General features: G+C 38.0%; 1 protein-coding gene across 1 annotated transcript; it reads right to left on the reverse strand.

Annotated features, from left to right (window-relative positions):
• Positions 1 to 4,550: 4,550 nt before the first annotated feature.
• Positions 4,551 to 16,537, reverse strand: FEM1C (fem-1 homolog C). Its single transcript, XM_081317121.1, has 3 exons — positions 16,379 to 16,537; positions 14,375 to 15,082; positions 4,551 to 7,617 (listed from the first exon to the last, which is right to left on the reverse strand). Exons 2-3 carry the CDS (start codon positions 14,916 to 14,918, stop codon positions 6,308 to 6,310), a joined length of 1,854 nt encoding a protein of 617 aa, XP_081173247.1. The 5' UTR covers positions 14,919 to 15,082; positions 16,379 to 16,537; the 3' UTR covers positions 4,551 to 6,307.
• Between the last annotated feature and the right edge of the window lie 673 nt (positions 16,538 to 17,210).

The following is a 17,210-nucleotide window of genomic DNA, read 5'->3' on the forward strand; positions in this document are numbered from 1 at the left end:
GGCATGCTCTGCATGCATGTGCACACACACACACACACACACACACACACGTACGCACACACGCACACACTAAGTGCCTGCTTTTATTACTCTTGCTTTCAGCTTAGTAAGGAAATATTTAGAAATTCTCAGGTGACTCACCAGCATTTATAGTAGAATCATTTGTAAGATGTTGGAATGCCCCTCATTAGTGGATGATTAAGACATGTAAAATATAGAGTATTTTATATAATTGTTTTATATAATTGTTTTACTACAATAGCTTGGAAAATCTTATAGTCTCTCATTCACTACTGATATCAACCCATTAAATAGCATAGAATTACTGTTTTAAATCTTATGAATTTTCATAAGAACTAACATAATACTGGAAGCACAATACTGTATTGAGTCATTGAATTCAATAGGCCTTACCTCCAAAAATGGGTAGAAGTGGAGGCTTGAGAAAGCAGCAAATTGTCAAATATTTTCACTGAATATGACAAAGGCATACCTAATCTTGCCTATGGCAATAGATCCCTATTGCTGTTTTACCATCGATTTCCAGGAAGTCTTGAATTAGAAATTTATAGTCCTGAGGAAAGATACTCCTCTCCTTCCTTTAGACTCTTCTGTTTTATTGAATAATAAATGATTTAGCTTAGGGCCTATCTTTGAGAAAGCTTATTCCAAAGGAAATCTACCCGTCCAGAGTGTGCTTATGGAAGCCATGATGGGAAGAGACTAAATGGTTAACATTTTCTATAGGAGCCCTTGTAGAATTTCTTACGACCAGACATAAGATTGGCAGTCTTATTCTTGATTTTTTAAAAAAAAAACTATTAAAAATTGAGTGTCAAATGTGCCTTCAGATGTTGGAATGATGAAATGTTGGCTGGCATAAAAGTGACTTACTACGATGGATCAAATTGCTCAGAAATGATATAGGTCAGAGGTCCCCAACCTTTTTGGCACCAGGGACCGGTTTCATGGAAGACAATTTTTCCATGGACCAGGGGAGAAGGGGGGGGGGGAAGAGAGGTTTCATGATGATTCATTATATTTATTCTAAATTTTCTAAATAAACAAATAAATAATGCACTTTCTTTCCATTATTATTACATTGTATTAGATTAGACCAGTGACTTTCTGCTTCTAAGAAAGTGGGAAGGAAAAGAGGCAATCCTAAATTCAGACTTCTAGCAAAAGAAACCAAAGACCCAGCACAATGAGGAAGTACTGAGAAAACTATTCAAAGAGAGAGAGAGAGAGAGAGAGAGAGAGAGAGAGAGAGAGAGGGGGGGGGGAGGGCAATGCGCAATCCCAGCAGCCTTGGAAAAGGTGCAGATGAGAGAGGGATTCCCTTGGAGACACAGCGCTTAAGGGGCAATGTAGCTTCTCCCCTCCCCCCTCCCTCATTGCAAGCCGGGTAGGAGCGCACTTGGCTTGCAAACCTGAGAGCTGCACAAAGAAAGAAGCGTAAACACACACAGAGACACCAAATTAAACCACAAAAAGCATACAGGAAATTGCCAAAACATGAGGCACCTGGAGCACCATCAGAACAAAAGCAAAAAACTCAGCAGTCTTAGAAAACATGCAAACAAGAGATTCTCTTGAAAGATGCAGTGCTTAAAGTGAAAGGTAGTTTGCCCCTATTTGAATGAATGAATGAATCTTTATTGTCAAAGTACAACTATGTACACATTGAGATTAGCTGAGCCTTCCTTTGTGCTCCCACCCCCCAACACACAGTGTCAACAAACCCTCCATCTTACTACACCATGTGAACCAACTACACCACACACCGGCCTCCCAAGTCAATTCTGCATAAAATTGACAAAAGTTATTTCTCATTCAAAAGCCTAACGGCCCACGGATAAAAGGTGTTTTTCAGCCTGTTGGTGCGGCTGGCTATACTCCTATATCTCCTACCAAATGACATACCTTGGGGGGAGAAATCCCCCTCCAAGGATGCTTTGGGGAAGCCCCCGGTTGCAAGCTGGGTTGGTGCACGCTTGCCTTGCAAACTTGGGAGACTTGTGCGAAGGGACCACGAACCCAGCTGGGGTGCCGGGAGGGGAAGAGGCAGGAAGAGGAGGAGGAGGAGGAGGAGGCAGAAGAGAAAGAACAAGAAGCAGGAGGAGGAAGAGGAGGAAGGACACTGAGCTCAGATGTTGCAAGCCAATTGCAAGCGCAGCCGCTGGAGAACCTTTGCATTGAGCAAGCTGGCTTCCACCCTGCCACTCTCCCGCCCCTGCCCAGACCCCTGCACTCACTGCAAGCCTCCAGCTCGCGGCCCGGTTCCTAGCTGGCCGCAGACTGGGGGTTGGAGACCCGATTTAAGTATTTATTTAGTAAATTTATAGGTGGCCCATCTCATATACAGTATGAGTCTGTCTCTATTAAAATGAGTCTGTATCTATAAAACAAAATTAAAAATGACAAAACTAGTTAAAAACCACAAAAATATTAAAATAACAGCTGAGAAGACTCTCAACAAACGACATGACATGGGCTCACTCATGCTACCAGGGCCCCCAATTGAACGGCAAAGCTAGGTTTCCAGTATCTTGCAGACGATCAGTAGGAGGGTTGGGACAAGTCTTAAAGGTCTCCAAACTTGGCAACTTTAAGACTTGTGGTCTTCCAGATTTCACCAGCCATGCTGAGTTTGGAGACCCGTTCTAGAAGGCAGGGGTCATGGCAAAACAAGCTTTCCTCTTGAGACCCAAAAGATTTGCACTCAGCACCCGCAATATTCCTCTTTCAGTAGGTCTAATGGAAATTGATGGAATCTTTGATAGCAAAACATCAGGTTTACTACGTAAACTTGGTTGGAAGGACTGAAGCAGCATAAAACCGTAAAGGTCCAATTTGGCTTGATTTACAGATAGCCTACTTTATGAACCCAGTCATGAAGATTCATAAAGTATGATTTAATTTACTGTGTAAATATAGTCACTGTGGCTTATTGAAAAAATAGTACTTGAGCAAACCAAGTACTGTATGATGCATAAATCCAGTGATTCTACTTTCCCATTACTCAGATCTCCTGTTGCCTATCACGACTTGGCAACTGACAATACTAATTAATGGCAATTCTGCCTAAGGGGATGAAAACTAGTGGGAATAGTTCTGGCAACCATCTGAGGTGTTACACTAAAATCACAATTGGAGTAAAATTCCATGAAGCATTTATATTGGCTGAGAATTCTGAAAATCCTCACTCAAATTAGACTGAGGATACTTTTAGAAAATTTTAGATGAAGGATATTTAAAACTTGAACATAGAAGTCATACCAAAAACATCTGGATGAAAACAGCCTCAGATACCTAGATAGCTAGGATACTGATCAAATCTTGGTTAGCAGTAAATTGCACCTGGCCAGTTTGCCATATCATCAGTCTCTTAAGGACCACTAGAATCTTATTTATTCATGGTTAGCCCCAGACCTGTATTAAATATTGTATTTGAATATACTTAAAGTGTCCAGATACATTCTACAGAACTTTGCAATCCATACATAGGATTTATTTAATTGTATTCCACATTTATTATTTTTACAAATAAGTTAGTGAACAATATCCAACATACCTTCCTCTTCCCCACAGCAACCTTGTGAGCTGGGTTGGACTGAGAGTAATTAGACAAATCATCAAGTTGGCTTTTATGGCTAAGATGGGACTTGAACTCATAGTTGCTTTCTTTGCAGCCTGATGCCTTAACCACTAGACCAGGGGTAGGCAACCTCGGCTCTTTTATGACTCATGGACTTCAACTCCCAAAATTCCTGAGTCAGCTATGCTGACTCAGGAATTCTGGGAGTTGAAGTCCATGAGTCATAAAAGAGCCGAGGTTGCCTACCCCTGCACTAGACCAATCTGGTTCTCTAATATATAGTATACAGCTAATGTTTATATTTTTACAGCAGTTAGGAATTTTCCATTGTATAAATTGAAAAATAGAAAAAGGTGCCACTTCTTTTCTCTTGAGGTACTTCAAAGAGGTCTTTGATTGAATGATCGCCAAAGAAAGCACTCATTAAAGCTTTATAGAGTCCTTGTTTAACTATTGTTAACAATATAACCAGCTAAAATCTTCTGCTAAACACCATATATTTTGCTTAATATTGACAAAGCATGCTTATAAACAGAATTGTGTTATTTTCCAAATCTGGCAAAAAAAAATGCATATAACAAGTATCTGTATAAGTTTCTCACCTTTTTCTTAGCATGAAAAGGTTATGCACTTTCATAAATAGTTCAATTCTGATATATGTCTATACGATAATAAATTGAAAATAAGCTAAAGTAAATATTCAATGAACTGGTATTATTTTACTATCCTATTGTATGACAAATTTCTATTTTCATTTTTTAAATAAATCACATTTTTATTACAATCATATCTTAGATAATTTATCCTATTAGATAAAAAGGATTAATAGTTTAATCCTAGCATATTCTTTTTCCAAATGCAGACAAAATATAAAACATGATTTATTTAAATTATATTCATCTTTTTTCCCTAGGATACAAAAACAGAGAAGAAATGGAAGTTGAGATATTGCCTCTTTTGTTTTCATAAAGCTAATATTGTACTACATATATTGTATTACATTTTCTAATATCAATTTAAACATGGAAAAAAGGACCTGTGCGGTAATTTAAATGAATGTGCATGTCACATTCAAATAATCAAGAGAAGACAGTACTACTGTATTTTTTAAAATCTTGCAACTGATTTATGTCAATGTTGATGCATCAAACTGATTCTGAATTTGTCCTGGATCATCTACAAATATAGAGTAACGTATGCGTTGCATTTTTTAGTTGAAAAGGCATTATAGTAGTATTATCGTCAGATATCAAATTAATAAAACACAAGACACCATATGTTAAGATATAAAACAGGAATTCACATTGTATTCCACTCAAGGAAAAAGAACATTTTATTTTCTTGAGAACCATTTTATTTAAGACAGTTGCAGGTCTAATATGCCATTATAAGTTTCATTATGAATCAACAATAAAGTGCTGAATTATATTAATTACCTGAATCTTAATCTCATTTGTAGTCTTTATTTATGGTTTCCTTATCAAGTCTAAAAAGCCCTTGCTGCTGTAATAGCTAAGCTGTTGTGCAAGTGTTAAAAAAATAGACAGCTTTCAGTGGAGGCTATGTAGGGCCTCTGATGTTTCCATAAATATGGCTAAGGTATTATAGAATAAAATGCATGCACATTATCCATAGGAGTTATTTTAAAATGAAGAAGGGAGATTCTACAGATTCTTCTGTTTACAACCGTATCATTAATTGTACTAACTGAAGGCTAGATCTGACAAGCATCATGCCAACATGCTTTAGTTTCTTTTGTGGTTAATTGTTTTAAATAGTATTCTCAGACTGTCTGATCTAGTTATTCTTGCCAAATTTATATTAAAAAAATTCAGATTAAATTCAAATAAAAATTTCTATGCCTAGTCGCATAGTCAGCCCCACCCCAAAAAAAAGGGCAGAGGAGAAGATAGCAATACATTACTTCTCTCTGCTTGCAACAAGACTTATTAAAATAACTTTCACTCTTAATTTAATGTGGGTTTGCCAACATGAGCACATTTTACTCCAAATTCAGCACAAAACTCTGTAAAAAAAATCTATAGAAAGCAACTGCAGAAACAGCTAGGGGCAAAAAGTCAAATTAAAGTTTATACAGCTGACAACGTTTTCAGAAACTGTCAGGCTGTAAACGGCATATTCCCAAGAAAGTTCTAACAAACTGCAAGAACACAGTATCAGAGCTGGAACTAGCCAAGTGGTGCATAGAAATATGCCAACACAAAAACAGTCATATTGAAGCCAGTGCATAGAGAGGATAAAAGCACTTATGGTAATTGCAAATGTCAACAAGTCTTTACAACTTGTATATTCAGCAATGAATTCGTTAGAAAAAAGTAGAAATGCTCAAGCAGGAACGAAAAAAATGATTTCTCAACTATAGAAGATTCACACACTAGTAAGAATAAGACATCACAAAATTATTCAATTCAGCCCTAAACAACCAACAGTCAAACTAAACCAGAATAGACAAGCCTTTGGCTGGCAATTTTAGTGAGTCCAAATATAGTGTTACATTTCTAAATAATCCACAAAATATATTATATATGTTTCTTTTAAATACTGGGTAACCAATTCGGCAGATCCATTTCTAATGATTTAGTCAATTATCAAGATAGACCAAGCTGAATGAACAATGATGTGTCGCTGGCATAACTATGTTACTAACTCATGCTCCCACAGTTCCAAAAGTCTATCTTGAGGCTATCATCTATGTAGCAAAACAAATTTCTCAAGTTTTTCTGGGATGTGCCCTTGGTAATTTATGCAATGATTCACAATGACACGGGCAGCAAGACACTGCAATGTAGTATGGTTGATTGGCTGGATCATGTTCTTTGCCATCTCTTTTTCATCCAGCAAGTCAATAGCAGTCTGTTTGTGTAAGTTTGTTGCATCAAAATGTGCACCTGACTTGATAAGAAGATTCATAATGTCAGGATGGTTGTTCAGTGCAGATATGTGCAAAGGGCTGTTGTCATCAGAGTCTCTAGCATTTACATCAGCACCACATTCCACTAATATAGCTGTGACTTGCAAAGAAGGAAATTTACAAACTGGGTAGCGCCCCACACAAGTTGTGTTCTTATCAACAGCCAAGTGGAGCGGGCTAAAGTTATTTTTCCCCCTAGGATGCAACTTAAGAAATCGATATATAGTCTGTTTCTTAAAATGATCTTGTTCAGTACTACAAGGAACTTTTTCCAATAAGCAAATTAAATGCAAAATGATGGAAAGAGCTTTGTTGAGCTGTATTTGGTCAGGTGGACACTGAGTCTGTTTGATAGCACGTTCTATTTCAAGGACACTTTTGCACAGTATGCCCATAAGATCATCAAAGGTAACTGTTGTGCCCAGTAGACCTTTTGCCCTGTCCTGTAACATGAATGAAAAGAGTTCAGCAAATGATAAAAGACTGCTGGCAGTCATAGGGCTCAGAGGGTCCAAATTACTCTGCTGCATGTCCAAAGCGTATTTCCAGAGATTGATACATCGTTTGAAGTTTCCAGAATCTGCATACACAGCACCCCTGTACCGAATATAGTAGGATGTATCTGGGTGAGAAGGGCCAAGAATACGTTCTCTAATTAGCAATGCCTGCATTCTCATCTCATCAGGGTCTGCAATTAGGTTCTCTAACTCTTCAGCATTGTTCACCTCCTTGGCATAATCATAGGCCATAATTAATGTCTGAGGTATAGGTTTGTTGAGAACATTAGTCCTATCGCTGTACCTCATATCCATAGCTCTTTTCCAGTACTTCAAAGCACCAAGCAAGTCTCTCTTTTTGTCCACAAATGTGGCTCCTAAGAGTTCCAGGGCATTGATGCATTCTGTTTTGCTTGTCTCAACATGCTGAGTCAAAAAGTCAACTATGTTTGTGTGGCCTGTAACACTTGCAGAGAGAAGGGGAGTCATTCCATAACCATCTTTTTCCATCTTCGCACAATACTTCAGAAGCATCTTCATAATTTCCAGGCTACCAGATTCTGCACAGTCATGCAATGCTGTATTTCCTATTAGAAAAGAGAAGCAATGATAATGAATTTTACTATAATCTTCAGAGCAAGACTACATCTATTTTAAGTATCTAATAAAGGAAAAATGCTGATTAAATATCAAATACATTACCTAATTCTAACTGCTGAAATGGTATTTCCTAGCCTAAGTAGACATGCAAATAAACAAACAAACATCCAAGGGTAGTATAATTATATCAACACCATATCAGAAAGACTATGTTGAATCATAGAAAAGTAAGAAAAATAATTAGTATTACATATGTATATCTTAAAATTTGCCAACTCAAAAAGCTGCAACTTTTCAGCAGACATTTTTACTGTATTCTGACTGCTTAAAGAGATAAAAGAAATACCATTCTATATGTTCGTCCTTCTAACCAATATCCAGGCCTTTACATTAAAAGAGAAGAGCATTGGAATAATGACAGGATCATATAGGAAGGGCTCTCTCTCTCCCTCAACAGGTAATTGCAGAATAGTAAAAGTGTTATCCAAATAAAAAAGAAAAACATAAAAGACTAGTTTCTTTTTAGGTGGTGTTAGCATCCCTAGCCTACAATTCATGTGATGTCAGCCTCAAGCTGTCAAACTGCCAGCCTGCGGGCCGGATGCGTCACACTGAAACCATGCCCACCCCATTGCCGGCAATGGGGGGGTAAGTCCCGATATGTTGCGCGACGTTACGTGACGTTGCAAGTTGGACATGCCTGGCCTAGATCAAATCAGGAAACAGCTCCATGGGAAAACTAGAGCTATACTTTACAGAGAAAGGATAATGCAACAGAATGTTGCCTGCCTTCCTCTTACATGACTGGGAGATGGAGGAGCCATCTGAGTCTTTTTCTAATACTCTCTTATCCCCCTGGGCTTAACACATGTTTCTGCATAAGTTATAGTCTTGATGGCATCTCTATGGCTCCTCCCACACGATGGACTAGGTTCTTCAAAAATCAGGGTAGCATATTGATTATAACATTGGGCTACAAGTGGAAACTTGCTGAATGATTTTGGATTAACCACACTTTCTCCACCAAGCCAACCTCACATGGTTCTTGTGGAGGAAAAAAACAAAACAAAACAAAACGAGAACCTTGTGCAGAGATGAAATCTTGGAGAAAAGGCAGAACATAAATAAATAAAAATAAATCATTAACAAATGGTGCTCATCTTGGCAATTCAAAATGCTAAGGTATTTTCTGATGAAACATTCAGATCAAATCAGGTATTGAATCATGTATTCAATACTAATAGGCAAATATAATTTGTTTTTAATAAATGTATCTACTATTTTAAATGGTGAAACTGAACTGCAGTGTTAGCCTGAGGATATGAAGTATCAGTGAATTATTTCGAATATCAAAATAGTATAAACAAATTGATTTCACAGGCAGCCTTACCAATTTGCCAAGTATAGTAAATTTAGGTACATGCTTGAAGTAGATCAAGTAGCTATCTAAACTGCAAATTCTCACTAAATCCTTAACTAAGTTCCACTATTTCCTGCAGGAACACTCTGAATGTTATATATCCAGTAAATATATTGAACCACTTATCTAACGAGATCAATAGAAAAAACAACAAAGACTGATCAATTTCCAAAGATGGCTAATTAACAGAAACAGAAACAACAACAACAAAACAGAAGAGACCATTAATCAACAGAACACCTACAACTACAGCTCAAACCACTCAAGTACATTATTAACAAGCTACAGCCCATACTAGACAATTACAATGCATTTTCTCAGACACTGGATGGCCAGTCCATACTTTCATATAGACAACCTGAAGCAGATTCTCACAAGAAACAAAAAACAATAGGACAAGATGCCAACGTGAGAACTAACCCTTGCAACAATCCCAGATGTCTAATTTGCCCCTGCTTCTATGTCAACAGCACCATTACAAGTCCCACCAAATACATATAAAAGATTAGAACTATCTTCACATATTCTTCCTCTAATGTAGTAAGACATATATTACAGCAATGCCACTGTGGATTCTAAGTATGACAAATGGGAGAAACTTTGTGCAAAAGAATTAATGGACAAAAGTTTGACATAAGAACTTAAAACAAGAATGAAGTAATATCCAAACACTTTTAAGCTTCCTATGGCAGACCACAAACTGACTGTTTTGGAAAAATAAGACTAACAATACAATTGACCAAGAAATTGCCAAATTCACATACATCAAAACACTCAAGGCAATCTCAGCAAATCTCAACAAACATATGGATCAAAAAAACACAGTGGATTTTTATACATTACAATTATTAGTTGATAAAGTATTTATAATCTGTCTCACATATAATATGCATACTCAAACTAAATACACCTCTTCCCTATTTCACTCCACTTTAAATCCTACATCAATCTAGCTATTTTATGCATCTGAAGTGAGTTGCAGCTCAAGAAAATTTAAATCTTTTAATAAAATTTGCTAGTCAGAAAAGGTGCTATCAGACACCCAATTTTTGCTACTCTAATAAACATTTCCTCTTATAATGAATGGGCTATGTCACACATGTGGATGGGACTCGGTTAAACAACAAAGATAAGTTGTTTTTTAAAAACCCATAACTTAAGTTTGTACTACAGCTTTCATATATTTTCCTACTTTAAAACAGGGAGAAATGTAATTATTTTTTGTCAAATCACAACAATCCCAGGGTGAACTTTGAAAACTGCAAGTTATCTGACCCAGTTTATGGCATTAGGTCAGTTTGCCAGATTATCCTATTTGTTATAGCTGGATTCACAGTCTAGAAATATGAAATATAAAAAAATTATCCCTCTTGAAAACATTTACTTATCCTTACACTTTACTTAGACACAACTATAAAGAACTTACTATTTATAAATCCACAAAAAAGGATTAAAGTAATGGCCTTCCTCATCTTGAAAGAATACTTAATGTATTTATACAAACAGTACAAGATGCAACTATTTCTTTAGCTATTCAACAAAAGAAATTGTTTACAGATCATATTTTGAACTTTTTAAATTGATTTTTTACATACCAATATTACTACCTAAAATTCACTGAAATATTTTTGTATTCTAACAACTGAAATAAATACATTTCAAATAGCTATATATTTCAGTTTCTTTCTTAACTATGTCTTTAATTTACTATTTAAGCTAAAAACATTATAAGCATAGTTGCTGAAAGCACTATAATGCCCATAGGATTTATCATCAAAGCTTCAACCATACTCTGATATACTGTATAATTATTGATTATAGGTAGTCCGTGATTTACAACCACAATTGAGCCCAACGTTTCTGTTGCTAAATGAGACAGTTAAGTAAGTTTTACCCTATTTTACAACCTTTTTTGCCACAGTTAAGTGAATCACTGCACTTGTTGAATTAGGAATAGAGTTGTTAACTGAATCTGATACTTAGTGAATCTGGCTTCTCCATTGATATTGCTTGTTAGAAGGTCACAAAAGGTGATCACATAAATACGACTCAGTTGCCAAGTGTCTGAATTTTGATCATGTGAACATGGGGTTGCTGCAACTGTTGTGTGAAAAATGGTTAGTCACTCTTGACAGTGGCGTTGAAACTTCAAACGGTCACTAAAAAAACTGTTGTAAGTTGAGCACTACCTGTACATGTTCATTGAATTTTAAGTATTATACTAGTTTCTATCTTCTAGGATCACATACAAATCAGCATATATTAGACCAAGAGAAAAAAATGTACCGGTAAATAACAAACTGGGAATTAACGTATTTCTTCTGTCTCTAGAATATTCTGCAACGTTCTTTCACAAACACAGCGAAATCACATGCTCAGTTATTGAAAGCTTAGTAATTCTAAAAACTCTAATATTAAAAAATGCACCCACCTAGCATTTTTAAAATAGCTTTGCAGCAGTATATTACTCAGATTTATTTCTCCATACTATTTTCAGCAAGATTTTCAAAGCAAGAAGCATAGAAGTCTGACAGAAAATGATATTCTATCACTTCAACAGAAGATAAAATATACTGTGTATGCTGGAAAAGAAATATTCTTTACAGATAACCATTTAGAAAAGCTTCCCTGACAATGAAACAGATGGTATCAGAAAAACTAATTGTCTTCATTAGATTTTATCAAAGTTTATAGATTTTTGGTATTTTTTGATGCAGATAAGAGACTATCAACCCTTATATGCATCCATATGCCCTATTGAATTTGATGGTACTTGTTTCCCTAAACTTTAAAAAAAAACCCAGAACATCTGAATTGACAGAAACACAAACACTTCTTCTAATACAATTATAAGATTATGTTCTTTAATGCTCAATTTGATAGAATACACCCCATTATCCCATAACTTGGAAAAAAAGTTTTAGATTAATAACTCATTATGCCTTATTTGAAAAATGGCTTTCAAAATTTTGATTGCTTTGAAAGATAAAATTACTACACTGTGATGTTCTCCAACACTATCTATATAAGTGTTTGTCAAGCACCAATAACTTTTATTTCTATATTGTTGCTTCTGTTAATGTTAATAAATTACAGGTTTTCAGAACTTGAACTATTTACGCATTTTAAACTGAAAACTAATGTTATGAAGCCATCAAACTGTTTAGCTGGCTGGCTGGTACCAAGATTCAAGTCCCAACTTAACCATGTAGTTCAGCAAGTGACTGAGTAGTCACCATCTTTCAGCCCAAACTATTACATAGAATTTTTTATTGTAGTGAGAAAATGATACACATTCCACTTATATTGCTTTAAGTGTAAATAATAGGGAAATGCAATTAATAAATAGCACATTGTTAAACAGAATAATGGACAAACTGACAACTGTAAAATTATGCACCCGTAAGTAAAAGATAGGTTGTAGTCAATAAAGAAACAACCCACCTCCTAAAAGTCCCCTCTCTTATAAACAATCAGATCATGCTTCAAATATTGGAGGACAACATCCATACAAGGACCTATAAGATCCCATTTACCTTACTTAAATTATCAAGTTCTTTATTAGTGAGAAAATTCTATTGAAAAATCTTGGCTTGTGCATAACATTAAACAATGACTTATTATGTGTATACATAAAAGGTTTCCATACAAAAGCACTGCTAGTAAATATTCTCCTTCTCGCACCTTCTCTTCCTACAAAGAGGAATAAAACAAAATCTGTTTTGAGTTTAGCAAAGTTTGACATTTTAAAATAAAATGTCAATTGCTAAACAAGCCACCTTCGATTCTGGACTGTATCTGCAGATTGCTTAGCAAATTAATGTTTATTTTAAACCATCAAACCTAGTTTGTAAGCAACATAAAAAAATCTGTTAAATTATTCTATTTCTTTACCTAGTCATGGAAAGATGAAGTAATAATATATAAGAAATCTTGGCATAAAGTTCATATGATATGCGGGTTATGTATGAATCTGTCTTACAACACACTTTACAAAAAATTAAAAAATAATGTACTAAAATGAGACTGAGAATTTAAGGAAAGGAGGTTAGGCTCTGCTGCCAAGTTCAGTAACAGCTTCTTCATGTTATAAAAATAGAATTCATCATACACTGCTCTAACAGCAGAACTTATATTTCAATTATGAGTCATTCAGTAACACAGTGAAAACTGACAGGACTAAAAGTTCACTAAGCAACAGAAAGCAGAGCACTGAATATTGTGTTTAGAAATTGTGTAGTGATTTTTAATAACTATGTTGTTACTTCTGCATTAATCTGTGAGATAGACTAATATAGATTACCCTACTCTATATGAGAAGTTAATACATTACTTTATGAGCTTATAACCCAGATCACAATCGCAGACATCCCAAAAACAAGTCATTCATACTCAATTTATAAAAAGTTTACTGCCATCTAATTCCATCTAATGAGTATTATTTATGAAAAATTAAATATATTTCACCCCTGCCAAATTTCGGAAGAATGAAAGCTATGTGTAATGCCAGAGTTATTATAACATTTTTTTAATGAGTAGAATCAAGTATATCTGAGTCAGGGATAGGCTAGTTATAATAAACAGTTGACTGGAAGAATGGTCATACTTACTAAATCAGGAACTATGTTAAAAATGAGGAAAAGGTGTTATGAAAATATAATCACATGGTCACAACTAGAACAAAAAGACAAGGCAGGGCAGCTGCCATCACAGTCTAAATTAGAGAAACACTTTGAACATTGTTTCAGTAGCCTAGGGAGGACCATAAGAACACAAAGGGATCTGTTGTGATCCCAATACCACATCCTTTGTTTATTCCATCACAGAGTGACTAATTTCATTTAGTTCCTTATCATAAAAATTTCAGCAGGTGGCAGCACCTGGCTTGTCTGTCTGAGCTCTGAAGTTATGTAGAATTGGGCCTCATTAAAACTTGAATAAGAACCACTAAGGAAATCAAGGGCTGTTGATTACAACAACTTTTTATTTACTTTCCCTATTTAGTATGCAGTGATAAAATTCATGACCCCTCTCAAAACCCTAGTTCCCCACAATGCTTTTAGAAAAAGATGTGTCACCAAACTATTCCAAAATATGCATGTATATAGGTTTAATTATATATACAACACCAGCAGAATATACCCTAAATAACATTTTTTTAAAAAAAATATAATTTATAGGATAAAGCTTGTTAAAGCCTAGGTAAATACTGGAAGAACAAATCAAAATGTGGCTTAGTTTGCTCACACTTTGAACCTCTAAGATGAACATTCTGAAGAGAGTTTTTAAGGAGTTACCCTTTTGAAAATGGATACCGAACTCACCTTTGACACTTTTTCTATTTACATCTGCCCCTTTCTCAAGTAAATACTGAGCAATTTCTTTGTGTCCTTTGTAGCAAGATATCATGAGACATGTATGTCCGTGACGGTTAGACACTTCCAAGTCTGCTTTGTGTTCCACAAGGTACTTTACGATTTCTAGGTGACCATCAAAGCAGGCAGCTCTGAGAGGTGTTGAGTTTGTCAAAGTGGTATTGTTGACAGATGCTCCATGATTTAATAAAGACTGAACCACTTTCAAATGACCAGCTGCTGATGCTGCCCATAGCGGTGGTGCGCCTTCAATAGTCTCACCATCAAAGTTCACAGAACCACCAATTTCTATAGAAGCACTGCAATGTTCCAGTAGGTGTTCCACCATGTCAAGATGCCCATATCGGGCTGCCATTAGGAGGGGGGTGGCACCATTTGTTTTTTCTGACATCAGCAAAGCCATCTCGTCTTTAGTTTTATTTGCCAGTAACTTGGTGAGGAGTCGCAACTTGCCATCACGAGCAGCATTGAATACGGCTGTCTTAAGATCCATTTAGTCTTTTCCTCTTCAGCAGCAAGATAAATGCAAGATGCCTGTGCACTGGGACCACAAATTTGGATATTATTCTGTGAATTATCCTTGGCAGATGTGTTACCGTTGTATACAACATCAACTTTCAACATGGGACTTCCAAAGCAAGCGCTATACTTTGCAGCCTAGAACAAAATACATATTTTAGATTTGTGAACTATTGAAGCAGCTACGCTGTTTTCAATACCTGCTCTTTATCCAATATTTATATTCCTCTTTTACCTTTGTACTTTTTATAATTTTAGAGCTTTTAATACTATTTTGTACCTATTCATTGTTTTGTTTACACCGAGTCACATTTGAGACGGGCAGCTATATAAAATTACAAATAAATAAGCGAATATATTGTTCAAATGGGTCTTTTTTTTAATTACCAAGTTAAACATTTAGAGAACAATGCCAGGGCCCTTATTTACACCCTTCTTCCTCAGAAGTCCCTTCCAAAAAAAAAAACAAAACAGCTGAAATCACCAATTTTCTCTCTGTTTTTGCCATCAGAATTAAACTGTAAATTATTATAGGAATCCCGTGAATATCTTGCTCGACCAACCCTGAAATCCATCCTGGGAACAACCCTTCTGACCATCTATTGCAGGGGTCTTCAAACTTGGCCCTTTTATGACTTGTGGACTTCAACTCCCAGAATTCCTCAGCCAGGCATGCCTGGCTGAGGAATTCTGGGAGCTGAAGTCCACAAGTCATAAAAGGGCCAAGTTTGAAGACCCCTGATCTATTGGCACATTACACTGCAACTACTGGCTTGGTCACAAAACAGCACGGATGTTAGCGCTGCCTGGGATTTAAGTTTGTCCTGCAAATGTCACAAGATCTCCTTCCACCACCACCACCACCACCCCACCCCCAAGCGCGCCCTCAGCCTCGAGGAGACCTGAAGTGTGTCTTTCCGCCAGCTTTCCCCGTATCTCTTTTAAACGATTTAGCGACCACGAAATATCTAATCTCATTCCTCCCTTCTGGAAATTCGACACCCACACGCGAGGACCTCAACCTATCTTAGGACGCCTCTTCCCCCTCCCGCCGCCGCAGCTGCAAAATCGTTACGGGCACGACGCGACTCTTGAACGCCCTTTGTCACGTCTTCCCTTGGGGAGGGAGCCTCGGGTGGCGAAGGGCAGCAGAAAGAAGCAAATCCCGGCTTCAGGGAAGTCCTCGGCTGGCGGCCGGTCCCCTTTCATTTTCCCTTTGCCCGCCTTCAAGATTTGGCTGCCGTCGCCGTCGCCCCCGCTCAACCGCTTCCCTCCCTCTTTACTATCCCCGACAGTCAGGCGGGCGGAGAGGGGCGGACGGGCTCCTAGACGCCCGAGAGCGAGGCCAGGGCGGAGACTACGGACGGGCTTCTCTCTTCCTTCCCCCGCCTTGAGCAGAGCAGGGAAACGATCCCGGCCGGGGAAACGAACTACCTTCCCGAGGCGCGTCGAACGATTCGGCGTCGACTCGGCTCCCCGAAGCAGCCTCCGCGCCGCTTCTTTACACCGAAGCCTCCGCCACCGCCGCGCCCCGTTCCCAACGCAGCTCCTCCATGACAGGGCAGGCGCTCCCGACAGCAACGACCGAGCCTCCGCCCTCTCTTTCCCCCTCCCGCTCCGGCGAATAAACACACCCTACCTTACTATCGCCCGCCTCTCTCCAGCCCGCCCCTCAGATGATCAGATCAGATCAGGCCCAAATGGGGGAAAAGCGTAAGGCGCGGGAGGCAGGAGGCCGGGCCTCGGCGAAGAACAAGCTAGGCTGAGAGCGCAGGAACGAAGACGGTTGAGAGGGCGAGGGCGGGTGCTAAGCTGGAGTGGGGCGGCGCGGCGAGGTGCCGACGGCTGCTGACTTCTGGCCTGAGGGAAGTCGGAGAAGTCGAGTCGCGCAACACTGGGCTAAATTAGCACATAATGGAGGCGAACGGGCGCCAAGTGAGCGTGGCCTATGAGCAGCCCGACTCCGTGAGGCTGACTCAGTTTCCCGCCCGCTGCCTGCGGCCCGCCGAGGAAGCAATGGATGGTTTCTTCGAGCGTGTGTCTGGACGACAGAGGGAGCGGGAGCCGCGAAGTGTTGATTACCGGCCAAATTTAATTCTGACTAGTTGACCAGCCGGCTGCGGTTTAAAAAACGGAAGAAAATATGTTTGGGGATTTTGTTGTACCGTCAGTGCGTTGGTTTCTTGGGAGTTACGTGTAAACAAATTGGGGTGTTCGTAGGAACTTTGGGGGAAAATCACTTTCCAGAAATATTTTCCCTCTATAT

The sequence above is a fragment of the Vipera berus genome, assembly GCF_964194415.1.
Source record: "Vipera berus genome assembly, chromosome: 2".
Taxonomy (NCBI): Eukaryota; Metazoa; Chordata; class Lepidosauria; order Squamata; family Viperidae; genus Vipera; species Vipera berus.

What these genes read in the sequence shown, in the direction of transcription:
- FEM1C (XM_081317121.1), bottom strand. Translation starts at nt 14,918, where the DNA reads ATGGATCTTAAGACAGCCGTATTCAATGCTGCTCGTGATGGCAAGTTG. An exon ending in AAATAGAAAAAGTGTCAAAG is followed by an intron (nt 7,618 to 14,374) that starts GTGAGTTCGGTA and finishes CTTTTCTAATAG; the next exon opens with GAAATACAGCATTGCATGAC.